General features: G+C 48.3%; 2 protein-coding genes across 2 annotated transcripts; one reads left to right on the plus strand and one right to left on the minus strand.

Annotated features, from left to right (window-relative positions):
• Positions 1-1837: 1837 nt before the first annotated feature.
• oxsm (3-oxoacyl-ACP synthase, mitochondrial) lies at positions 1838-4939 on the minus strand. Its single transcript, XM_079749066.1, has 2 exons — positions 3848-4939; positions 1838-2392 (listed from the first exon to the last, which is right to left on the minus strand). Exons 1-2 carry the CDS (start codon positions 4834-4836, stop codon positions 1990-1992), a joined length of 1392 nt encoding a protein of 463 aa, XP_079605192.1. The 5' UTR covers positions 4837-4939; the 3' UTR covers positions 1838-1989.
• A 257-nt stretch (positions 4940-5196) lies between these two features.
• On the plus strand, positions 5197-10313 carry ngly1 (N-glycanase 1). Its single transcript, XM_079748983.1, has 12 exons — positions 5197-5355; positions 5458-5572; positions 5867-6079; positions 6178-6340; positions 6766-6985; positions 7112-7233; positions 7394-7539; positions 7880-7990; positions 8400-8579; positions 8788-8973; positions 9172-9349; positions 9550-10313. Exons 1-12 carry the CDS (start codon positions 5255-5257, stop codon positions 9717-9719), a joined length of 1905 nt encoding a protein of 634 aa, XP_079605109.1. The 5' UTR covers positions 5197-5254; the 3' UTR covers positions 9720-10313.
• The last annotated feature ends 192 nt before the right edge of the window (positions 10314-10505 follow it).

Consider the following 10505-nt stretch of genomic DNA (forward strand, 5'->3'; position numbering starts at 1 on the left):
TTAATTTAATCGCTTCCCAGTTTATTCATAGTTTTGATATTTTATGAAAAATAAGCATTTCTTTTTGTCATAGATGCTGTTTTAGCCAACAAAAGAAAATCTTTGGCTTTGCCTTTCGAGGGCAAATGAAACAAACGGCCGCGTCAATGAAACAGCTCTTCTCTGAACCCGGGTGGCAATCAGAGGTGGCAATCTGAATCCCTCAAAAGAGCCGGTTCTCTGCCTTACCAACTGCTCTCAACAGGCCCTCCCCGCTCCACGGGCCCCAGGCAATGGCCCCGCCCGCACTGTCTCAATCAACGCCCCTGCAACACAGTACATACTGTAAGGCCTAAGCGGATCTCTCCAAACACCATCCCTCCTTTACCATGCTTAAAATTCCAAAATTCCATTATTATTAATTCCATAATAATTCCATCCTAACCTGACTTTCACTTCTCTGATACAACTCCACTAGAGAGGCTCTGAGCACCATGTCCTCCACACAATAACCGTTGTTATTTCCAGGAAGACCTCAATAGAGGAGCCCCTTACATAACAACACGCTCCACTCTGAAGGCCACGGCGCCTTGTTATCCAGGTATATATGCAGTTATCCAAAGGGCTTGGTCGGCTGGTTTTCTCCTCCAGTTCTTTCAGGATGGATGTGCTGTGTTGTTCGTCTCTTCAGGATGGATGTGTTGTGTAAGTTGTCTTTCAGGATGGATGTGCTGTGTTGTTCGTCTCTTCAGGATGGATGTGCTGTGTTGTTCATCTCTTCAGGATGGATGTGCTGTGTTGTTCGTCTCTTCAGGATGGATGTGCTGTGTTGTTCGTCTCTTCAGGATGGATGTGCTGTGTTGTTCGTCTCTTCAGGATGGATGTGCTGTGTTGTTCGTCTCTTCAGGATGGATGTGTTGTGTTAGTTGTCTTTCAGGATGGATCTGTTGTTCGTCTCTTCAGGATGGATGTGTTGCGTTGTTTGTTGTGTTGCCTCTTGACTCCGGCATCCATTCGTCTCCTCATCATAACGGGTTTCTCTACTGGAGCTCTATATCCACAAAGGCACCAGGTTGATAGAAAGCACCACAGATCCCCTCAGTGATAGTTCCCACCACTATCACTGATGGGAATGGAAGAGGTTTCCTCCATTCCTCCTTCCGCCCTTCCAGGATGTGTGTTGTTCATCCCCTCATGACCTGTTGTCTAGTTGGGGAGGGCCGTGGAACCAGGTCTCGCCCTATTGGCTAGATGGACCTCTAGGTGCTACTGTACAGCCATTATATGACCTACTGTCTCCACCAGATTGTACTCGTGATGCCTGTCCGACAGCACCCCCTGATGGTACAGTTCTTTTACATTTCATCTTCTTCAAATGTATATAATTAGCCTGGGAACCAGGAGGCTGAGAGCTGAGGTTCTATTACAGATACGCATTGTCCTGGTCTGTAAGGCTAGACTATGAGGAACCTCCTGTAGATGGAGGAGGGGAAGATAAGTTAACAACTGGCCAAAGTCAAAGTCAAACCATTTCTAACTTTTATATATTTCTAACCTATTTATTTATACTTCATCAACTCTAAACAATTCCTAAACATTAACAAATACCTACATAACTTTAGCGTTTCAAACATTGTATCTAATCTTAATTCCATACCCTTACCCTAACCTCAGCTTCAAACTTTTACGTCCAAATCTAAACCTAGCATTAACCAAGATGCTGTGGGTAGATCTGCACCCAGCTACAGCTGTCCTTCTACAATAAAGTCCAATCATGATCCATCTCTCAGAGTATTGGTATGCTATCAACCAAGTGACAGAAGGGTAATCTCTCCCCAACATTAGTACAATTATTAAACATGTTCAAAAATATTTATTACTACTTTACATCATCATTGCGAGACCAAACTAAATAAAACATAGGCCAACATACGTGAGATGAATGAAGTCCTTACAGTAATATACATGTTAATTCATCTTTTGTGTTCATGTATCATGGCCCTACGGTCCTCAGACGCTGGCCAGACACAGCGTGGCGTTGGTGCCCCCGAACCCGAAGGAGTTGGTGAGGGCCACTCGCCGGCCTGAGGCCCCCCACTGCTGGGCCCGGCAGGGGACGTAGTTCAGGAGGAACTCCGGCTCCGTGCGGTCCAGGTTGAGTGTTGGCGGCAGGACGCCGTGGTAACAGGCCATGGCGGTGAAGGCCGCCTCCAGGGCCCCGGCGGCCCCCAAGAGGTGGCCGGTGGCCCCCTTGACTGACGACACGGCCACGCTGCCGGCGTGCTCCCCGAACAGACGCTGAAGCGCCGCGTTCTCAGCGGCGTCGCCCAGCGGTGTGGAGGTGGCGTGGGCGTTGACGTACGTCACGTCTGCGGGCAGCAGGCCGGCGTTCCTGAGGGCGGCGGACATGGACCTGAGGGAGGCGGGGGGAACACCTTAGCAGACTGACTGGGGGCCACTTCAGCATCACTCGGAACAACAACCAAACCGGAGTTGGTTTTCACAGAACTGCTGGTCTGGAATCAGGTTTCAGGTTTGATTTCAAAAAGGTGGGGATGCCGCCTACATGCACTGACCAATCGCCACACCCTACGCATCGGGCCTAGAAATGAGGCCCCTCCCCCCTTTCCCCGACCCCAGTTCCCAATTAACTGAACATGCACTTAGCCTCCTTCTCCGGATTCTCAGTAGATTATAACGTAAAGAATTTACATCTTAATCATTGGCAGGTGTAGAGCAGTGAGGTACTGTGATTTAAATCCACTCATCACCTTAAACTGATATAAAACCAAAATAATAAACCACATGTGCTTATGAGAAGTTATTGTCTGTCAACCATCACTGGCTTGAGGAAGTTTGCATGTGTGACAAACACAGTATCAAGCAAAGCAGCCACGTATAATTAAAAAAAACATGAAGATGGGACATGCATGAGCCAAATGACAATCCCTTCTACTCAGACAATAAGCATGCATTCAACATATTGACAACAGTACCACTGTGTGTGTGACTGTGTAATACATTCATAAAGCAGGCGTGGTTTGACTTTTGACAATCGCATTAACAAGTTTACCATAACATCATCCAAGTAGGTATAAGTTAAGTGGGAGATAGAATGCAGAGGGCTCCATTCTTTGTGGCCGTCGTAAAGCCCTCCCGTCTCTTCCTCTCAGGATGTGGTGAGCCAGGTATAGATAGGATCACAGCTATATAGGGGCCAACTTCGAGTCAACAGAGTAATCAGGGTTCATCTCAGGGGTGGCAGACGGTGTAAGTGAGTGACTGAATGTTCCTCAGTATGTACGCCTCATTGACTGCTATCTCCACCCTTTTGCCTTTATATGAGCCAGATAATGGCTTCCTATAGGATATGATACACACATTCATATAGAAGAAAAAGTTTAACTTTGATTGTGACATTTATTCCTTGGCCTTAACATGTAATTCAATGCAGAAATATAATGAGGTCAGCTGGATATAGAGATGACAGCTTCAGTGGTATCAACGTTAGAGGTCAAAGGTCAACTTGGAACCGGCTTATTGAAACATGGGAAGAATGAGGGGTTCCTTTCAGAGGGCTGTCAGGAGGGCTGATGAGTGACACATGGGTTTCCCCTTGGAATGTGCTCCTTCATTGACTCTGCTTTTTTCCACACTGGTTTCAGTCATGCAGGCAAAATAATGCTGATTCTCCATTAAAACCTCAGTCGTTTCTTACCATAATCCTACTTTTAGTGAACATTCAACACACTCAAGCGGCATTTAAGCTTAAAACGTTTGTCAGATGGGATACATTTGGACATTGAGCTTTTCCTTTCCCTTGGATCCAGAGTTTGAGTGAGACGAGGATGTGGAGGATTACACCGACCTGAGCGCCCCGTCCCCGTCCTCGCTGGGGGAGGTGATGTGCAAGGCCTCCCCGGACAGTCCGTAGCCCAGGACCTCCGCGTAGATCCGCGCCCCTCTCCTCTCCGCGTGGCCCAGCTCCTCCAGCAGCATCACGCTGGCCCCCTCGCCCATCACGAAGCCCTCCCTCTCCGGATGAAACGGCCTGGAGGCCAGGTGGGGGGCGTGGTTCCACTTGGTGGCCAGGGCACGAGCCCGGGCGAAGCCCGCTAAGGCCAGAGGACACACGCAGGCCTCCGCCCCGCCGCACAGCATGGCGTCGGCATCACCGTGACCTATGAACCTGGCGGCGTCGCCGATGGCGTGGGCCCCTGTGGTGCACGCTGTCGACACGGCGTGGTTGGGCCCCTTCAAACGGTGCTTTATACTGATGTGGCCTGCAGCCATGTTGACAAGGATGCGAGGCATGAAGAAGGGGCTTACTTTGGAGTAGCCCTTAGTTTGCAAGAGCACTGCAGTTCTACTTAACTCCTCCACGTCCACCATGGACATGCCCACGGCCACCCCTGTGTTCAGCTGTTCCTCTGGGGTTTGAGGAGACCACCCTGCGTCATCCAGGGCCAGCTGTGCTGCACCCAGAGCCATCACGATCCCTGGGGACATGGCCTTCCTTTCGAAGCGGGTCGTGAAACTGTCCTCGTCAAACTCTCCTTCCCCTTTTCCTCTGGGCACAAGTGCAGCCACTTTACATGGGATGGACTTGTATTCCTCCGGATCTAGGGCAACGATCCCACTCTCACCGTTGATCAGACGCTCCCAGGGCAGCGACGTGCCTGTCCCGAGAGGAGAGACAACCCCGATGCCAGTCACCACCACCCTCCTGCGGGGAGGACATGTGGAGCTGGGACGGCTCCAGACTTGGCTCGGAAACACACACGACGTCTTGTACACGTGAGTTCTGATGTGTTGGGAACGCAAGGGAAGTCTGGACAAACATGATAAACTGGACATATTTATCTGTCTCAGCGTCGAGCGGAAGGGAAGGGTGACAGACGATATGTTGACAACCAAACGATACAGTACTACCTGTCAGTCTCTCCAGTATTTCAGTCTATCCAGGCTGTCACTTCGTCACAGCGGGGATCTAGCGAGCTAACGTTAGGCAACCTCTGTTAACGCCTGTTTTTAAAGTTACTCTCTATAGTTAATCGTAGCATAGCGCACATTAATGTTTCAGAGTAGGTGTATTTAATTAAAATATCCCTAAAACTAAGAAGTTATTTTTAAATTTATATATTTTTTATTTTCCAAGTTATTTTGTTCAGGCGCTATTGGGTCAGGACGAGGGCCAGGCCCCCTGTGGAGGAGGAAGTCCGACTTTTTTCTTGGTCGCCGTAACATCACAACTCACTGTTTATTAAACTGAACCATGGCGGTGTCACCGGGAGTGCTGAGCCTCTCGGAGAACCCGGACCCGGAGTTCCTGGACGCCGCCAAACTGCTGATCACCTACGCGGACAACATCTTAAGGTACAGGTTGAAGAAGAGCTGTGCTGTGTGCTGATTGTCGGCGCCGAGCTGTCATCGTCTGGATACCAGACGTGATCAACGTGTCTCTGTGTCTCCCTACAGGTATCCAAACGAAGACAAATACAAATCCATCCGCTTAGGCAACGCCAAGTTTTCAACCAAACTGCTGCCGACTAAAGGCGCGGTGGAGTGCCTCTTCGAGATGGGTTTCGAGGAGGTACCGTCGCTAGATCTGGTTGCCAATAGAAAGTCTGGATGTCCTATTCATTGCGCGCAGGATAACCACGACTTATGTTGTTATTCGCAGGGGCGTAGGAATGAGTTTAACATTGGGGGGGACACATATCGGAAACCTGACAGATCCGGTATAATTTTTAGGTGGGACAAATGCGCCTGTCTCCGATATTGGAGGGGACACGTCCCCTCCGTCCCCCCCGGTTCCGACGCCCATGGTTATTCGTAATACTTTTTCCACGGAGCGAGCCTCGACACATAATGATCCTCTTTTTAGGGCGATACACACCTGGTTTTCCCGAGGTCCGCATCGGTTGACCAACTGAGATGCATAAGGGAGTCCATAGCTGCAGAGAAGGACCGGAGACTGGGTAGACCGTCTTCTCAGCATCCTCCTCCGACCACCACCACCAGCACAGCTTCAACAGCAGTGTCCGCTGCTACGCCTAGCCTGCCAAGCACCCCAGCTCCATCAGCAGCATCACCATTGGTATATGTTCTCAATTATGTTTTATATACATTTATTGCAGCTATTTGAAGATGCATGCTTTTTGTCAGAATCAATGTTTAACTTCTTTTTTTTTGCAGGTGGGCAGCTTGGGTTTCCTTTTGGCTCTGCAGTCCAACTACCATCATGTCATGGTGTACGAAAGCCTGGAGCTCCAGCAGAAGGCCAGGAACAAGCTCCCCTATGAAGAGCTCTCAGCAGCGGCTGTAGAGAAGTTAAACGGGGCTAAAGCAAGTGATCCAGGTACAACCAAACCGTTCTGGCTGTAGAGATTAAAGAATGGATGTTGGATGACCTGCATGACTCGGCGTATACAGGCTGTGTTCCACCTTTTAGGCTGAATATCTTTTGTAAAGGAGACCTTGAAACGGCTGGATGGCACAGCCACATTGAAGACCTACCTATAAACATGTTAATCTGAGCACTTTCAGTACCGAACTGAAATCAGTTAAATATCACACCCAACGTGTTTCACTTTCACTTTCACCTTCAATGCATACTAAGTAGTATAATAATAACAATAACATTTAAACAATTTCCTACCTGGTTTTAAATATCCCTATGATTAACGGTCGATTTTAGAAACTCTGCACAGTGGTAATAACATGCAAGGTATTTGTAACTTACTATATGTTCTGTGATTTTTTTCTTTTGTTTAATTTCTTTAGAATGCAAGCTTGGAAAAGAGGACTTTCTGGTCATGGAGTTGCTGAGATGGTTCAAGAAGGAGTTCTTTTCCTGGGTGAACTGCCTGCCTTGTAGCCAGTGTGGCGGTGAAACCAAGACGGCGGGGTCCCTGAGCCCGAGCGCTGAAGACACGCGCTGGGGAGCCCAGCGCGTGGAGAGCCACTATTGTCAATCCTGCCATGTCGCTACTCGGTTTCCCAGGTGAGTCTCTGTGTTTACTGGGTGCGCCAACTCGAAAATAGTAGTCATTTAGGCAGTGGATACACTGAACCATTTGTTATCTTGAGCACAGCCACATACAGACCACTGTGGGTTATTATGGTTCAGGTACAACAACCCAGAAAAGTTGCTTGAAACCAGAAGAGGTCGCTGTGGAGAGTGGGCCAACTGCTTCACACTGTGCTGCCGAGCCGTGGGCCTGGAGGCCAGGTATATCTGGGACAGTACAGGTGAGGTTTCTCTTGGCATTACACATTTAGATCTTAAAAAGAAGGTTAGAAATAAAGGCGGTGTTGGATGTCATCATTGGAAGTCTTTCAAAAAATTGAATTGCCATGCACTTCAGGTTAAATAGTGTGTAAACGAAAGGGCAATCTCCTGGCTCCCCAGACCACGTGTGGACAGAAGTGTACTCATCGGCCCAGCGGCGCTGGCTGCACTGTGACCCGTGTGAGAACAGCTGTGACAAGCCTCTGATGTACGAGGTGGGCTGGGGGAAGAAGCTGTCCTATATTCTGGCTTTCTCCAAGGACGAGGTGAGAGCTGCTTCCCTCTCTGCATTACCACACTTCCAGCTAGTGGCCTGGGCTTTTGTCAATAGTAAAACATTATGTATTTGATGTACCTCTCTTGTTACCAGTCGACTTTATTTAGACAAGACATTTCATGTACAAGGCAGACGTGCTCTGTGTTGCTCTATATTAACTGAAGCCTGCTTATCCATGTATTGACTCCGGGAACAATTAGCTGACAGTTTTTTTATCCATACAATTGAGCCATATATTGTCTGTCTATAATCGATGTCCTGATTCCAGCATATGATTGTATCCTGGGTGAGGCAGTAACCCCAGATGGGCCGTGTCTCTGGGCTTGCAGGTGGTGGATGTGACCTGGAGGTATTCCTGTAATCACCCAGACGTGCTGACCAGACGGACCGAGGTTCAAGAGGCCTGGCTGCTACGCACTATACGCGGCCTCAACGTCACGGTACCTTTCATTATTATCGTTATTCAGTACAAAACATTTCTTAAGCTTTTAAACCACTTGTATAGAAGGGTTACTAAATGTGCTCATGGCCTTCTACTGCAGCTGCACTACATGCCACGATGTACATGTTGGTTCTTATTTTACCACATGTGGAAACTATCAAAACTCATAATAACAGGCCTGTGGGCATTTATCAAGTCTAAACATGATCAATTCATGAATCTTCAATCACTAACCAACCTGCCAGTGTTGAGCCTCTTTGGGACGAGAAGCCTATTCATAAAGAACTTGTGGTTTTAACTAAGGCGTGCTATTTCTGTAGCAACGCCAACATGATCTGTAAAGATGTGGGTTCCTGTGTATGGAGTCAGCGCGTGCTGATTCCTCTGTGGTCGTGTGTTTACTGAAGAGGCAGCAAGGCGTGGGCCCAGAGAGGAAGAAGGAGCTGGTGAACCGGCTGCTCGTTGAGCTGGTGGAATTCATCTCGCCCAAGAAGCCCAAAGCGGGAGACCTTGGGGGCCGCGGATCCGGCTCGCTGGCCTGGAGGATAGCCAGGGGAGAGGTGGGCACTCGGGAGGCCGTGCCCCAGGTACAGTACAAGTTTAAAAGAGGCCAGACACTAAAATACATTTTTGTAGAATTTCCAAAAGCATTTTTATGAAATGACACGTTCAGTGGCCCAAATAAATATTTGGACAGTAAATCAAGGGTTAGAAAAACACATCACAAACGGTGAAATGACTTCTGATGACACACAGCCGCTGAATCAGCACTGACGGTGTTCACACGGTCCCCAGGTGGCAGAACACACGTTCACGCCCACAGACGTGGAGAAGGACAAGGGGCTGCTCCATGTGCGCTACTTTGCCAGCAGGGACCAGTACCAGCGCGTGTCCAACGGCGAAGAGGTCATCCACGGCTGGGAGCGGGCCGTGTGGAGGAAGGACTGTGTCTTCAGGAAAGTGGAGAACGACTGGCAGATGGTGGGTCTCGTTTTGGAGCCGTGATCTTTCTTTCAACTGCATGTTTATTCAGCGGCAGGGATGTATATCACAGTGTGACTGAATATCTATGCGCACGCACACACACACACACACACACACACACACACACACACACACACCCCTTCTTTTATTTATAACGGCTGCTTGTGCTTTGGGTGCAAAACATGTCGTCTCCAGGTGTACATCGCAAGGACAGAGGGGTCTCCTTGCGGGACGCTCAGCTGGAGGTTTGACTGCGCTGACGTGGGCGTGAAGATGAAGGCCGTTTCGGTCACCACACACAGCCAGACGTTCAACTCGGGGACGGTGGTGTGGAGGATGCGCTCAGGCCAGGCCGTTACCGAGTTCCTTGGAGGTATATAGGGACACTATAGCACCAGGACATGTGGACGATTTAAAACTGACCACTGCCGTCACTCAGCTGCTCTAATACTTGGCCTCGCTGGCCCATTACTTTCAGCATTCAACAAGGGCTTAAGCACGGCTCATTTTTCTTGCCCTTGATAACATTTGGCAATTATGTTTTTTTTCTTTTTGCGTTGTCTACATATACAGATGGGAGTCTGCAGTCATTCCCACTCTCCGGGTCTACGGAGCTTGTCATTGAAGCCGAACTCTGTGGCGGGGAAGGAGCGTTGTCATGGCAACACGCTCAGCTGTTCAGGCAGAGTTTGACCGAGACGGCGGAACCTTCCATTGAAATTCTCCTACATTTCGACACTTGACAACGGGCGTTTCAGGACGGACAAGAGGAATGCAGATTTAGGATCCACACCAACCAGCTCCCTAAAGAAATACATCTACACTAACCAGCTATCTAAAGAAATACATCTACAATAAGCAGCTCCCCAAAGACATCTAGACTAACTAGCTCCCTAAATAACATTGGACTCCGCTCTGACCAATGTGGATTTGAAGGGGCTCTATCTTAACCGTGTTTCCTACTGTTGAAGTATAATATTTGGTTGTCATGACTCATCTGTCTGGCTAACAAGACAAATGAATAACCGATGGGGCATGGCTAAATAATACTACCACAAATCCAAAAAAAGATTTAACCCCCTCTCAACTAGTCAAAATATCTCAGAGATTTTATCAGATATGTAAATCAAATGGTAAATATTTAAATATTCTATGTTATTTTTTCTCATGTCACCTTCCTCAGAAATTGTTTCCAAAAACTCCTATTCGGTAATGTCTAATGAAGGATTGGGATGATACTGTTTATTCTGTCACTGCTAAAAATGCTGACCCTAATGATGGTATATGTGATTAAAAAAAAATCTCTGCATTCGCCATAATAAAGATATTTTGACCAATTTGTTACCGGCTTACTTGAAACAGAAGCTGCAAGGACGTACTGCACTGCAGAACAGTGTCTGGAACACAGACCGTATCATCTGCTGTTGCTGCTGAAATGTAGGCGCGTCTATGTCGCCCTCTAGCGGGCAGAAATGTAAAGTACTCCGGGGACCACTGAGTACTACAGACCTCTCTGATTGGCCGAGGTA

This window comes from Pollachius pollachius (genome assembly GCF_949987615.1).
Source record: "Pollachius pollachius genome assembly, chromosome: 13".
NCBI lineage: Eukaryota > Metazoa > Chordata > Actinopteri > Gadiformes > Gadidae > Pollachius > Pollachius pollachius.

Excerpts from the sequence above, each read along its gene's own strand:
- oxsm (XM_079749066.1), bottom strand. The coding sequence starts at position 4,836 with ATGTCCAGTTTATCATGTTTGTCCAGACTTCCCTTGCGTTCCCAACAC. Across the intron at positions 2,393-3,847 it reads GACGGGGACGGGGCGCTCAG|GTCCATGTCCGCCGCCCTCA; the intron begins GTCGGTGTAATC and ends CGCCTCCCTCAG.
- ngly1 (XM_079748983.1), top strand. The coding sequence starts at position 5,255 with ATGGCGGTGTCACCGGGAGTGCTGAGCCTCTCGGAGAACCCGGACCCG. Across the intron at positions 7,234-7,393 it reads GTATATCTGGGACAGTACAG|ACCACGTGTGGACAGAAGTG; the intron begins GTGAGGTTTCTC and ends CTGGCTCCCCAG. Across the intron at positions 8,580-8,787 it reads CTCGGGAGGCCGTGCCCCAG|GTGGCAGAACACACGTTCAC; the intron begins GTACAGTACAAG and ends CACGGTCCCCAG.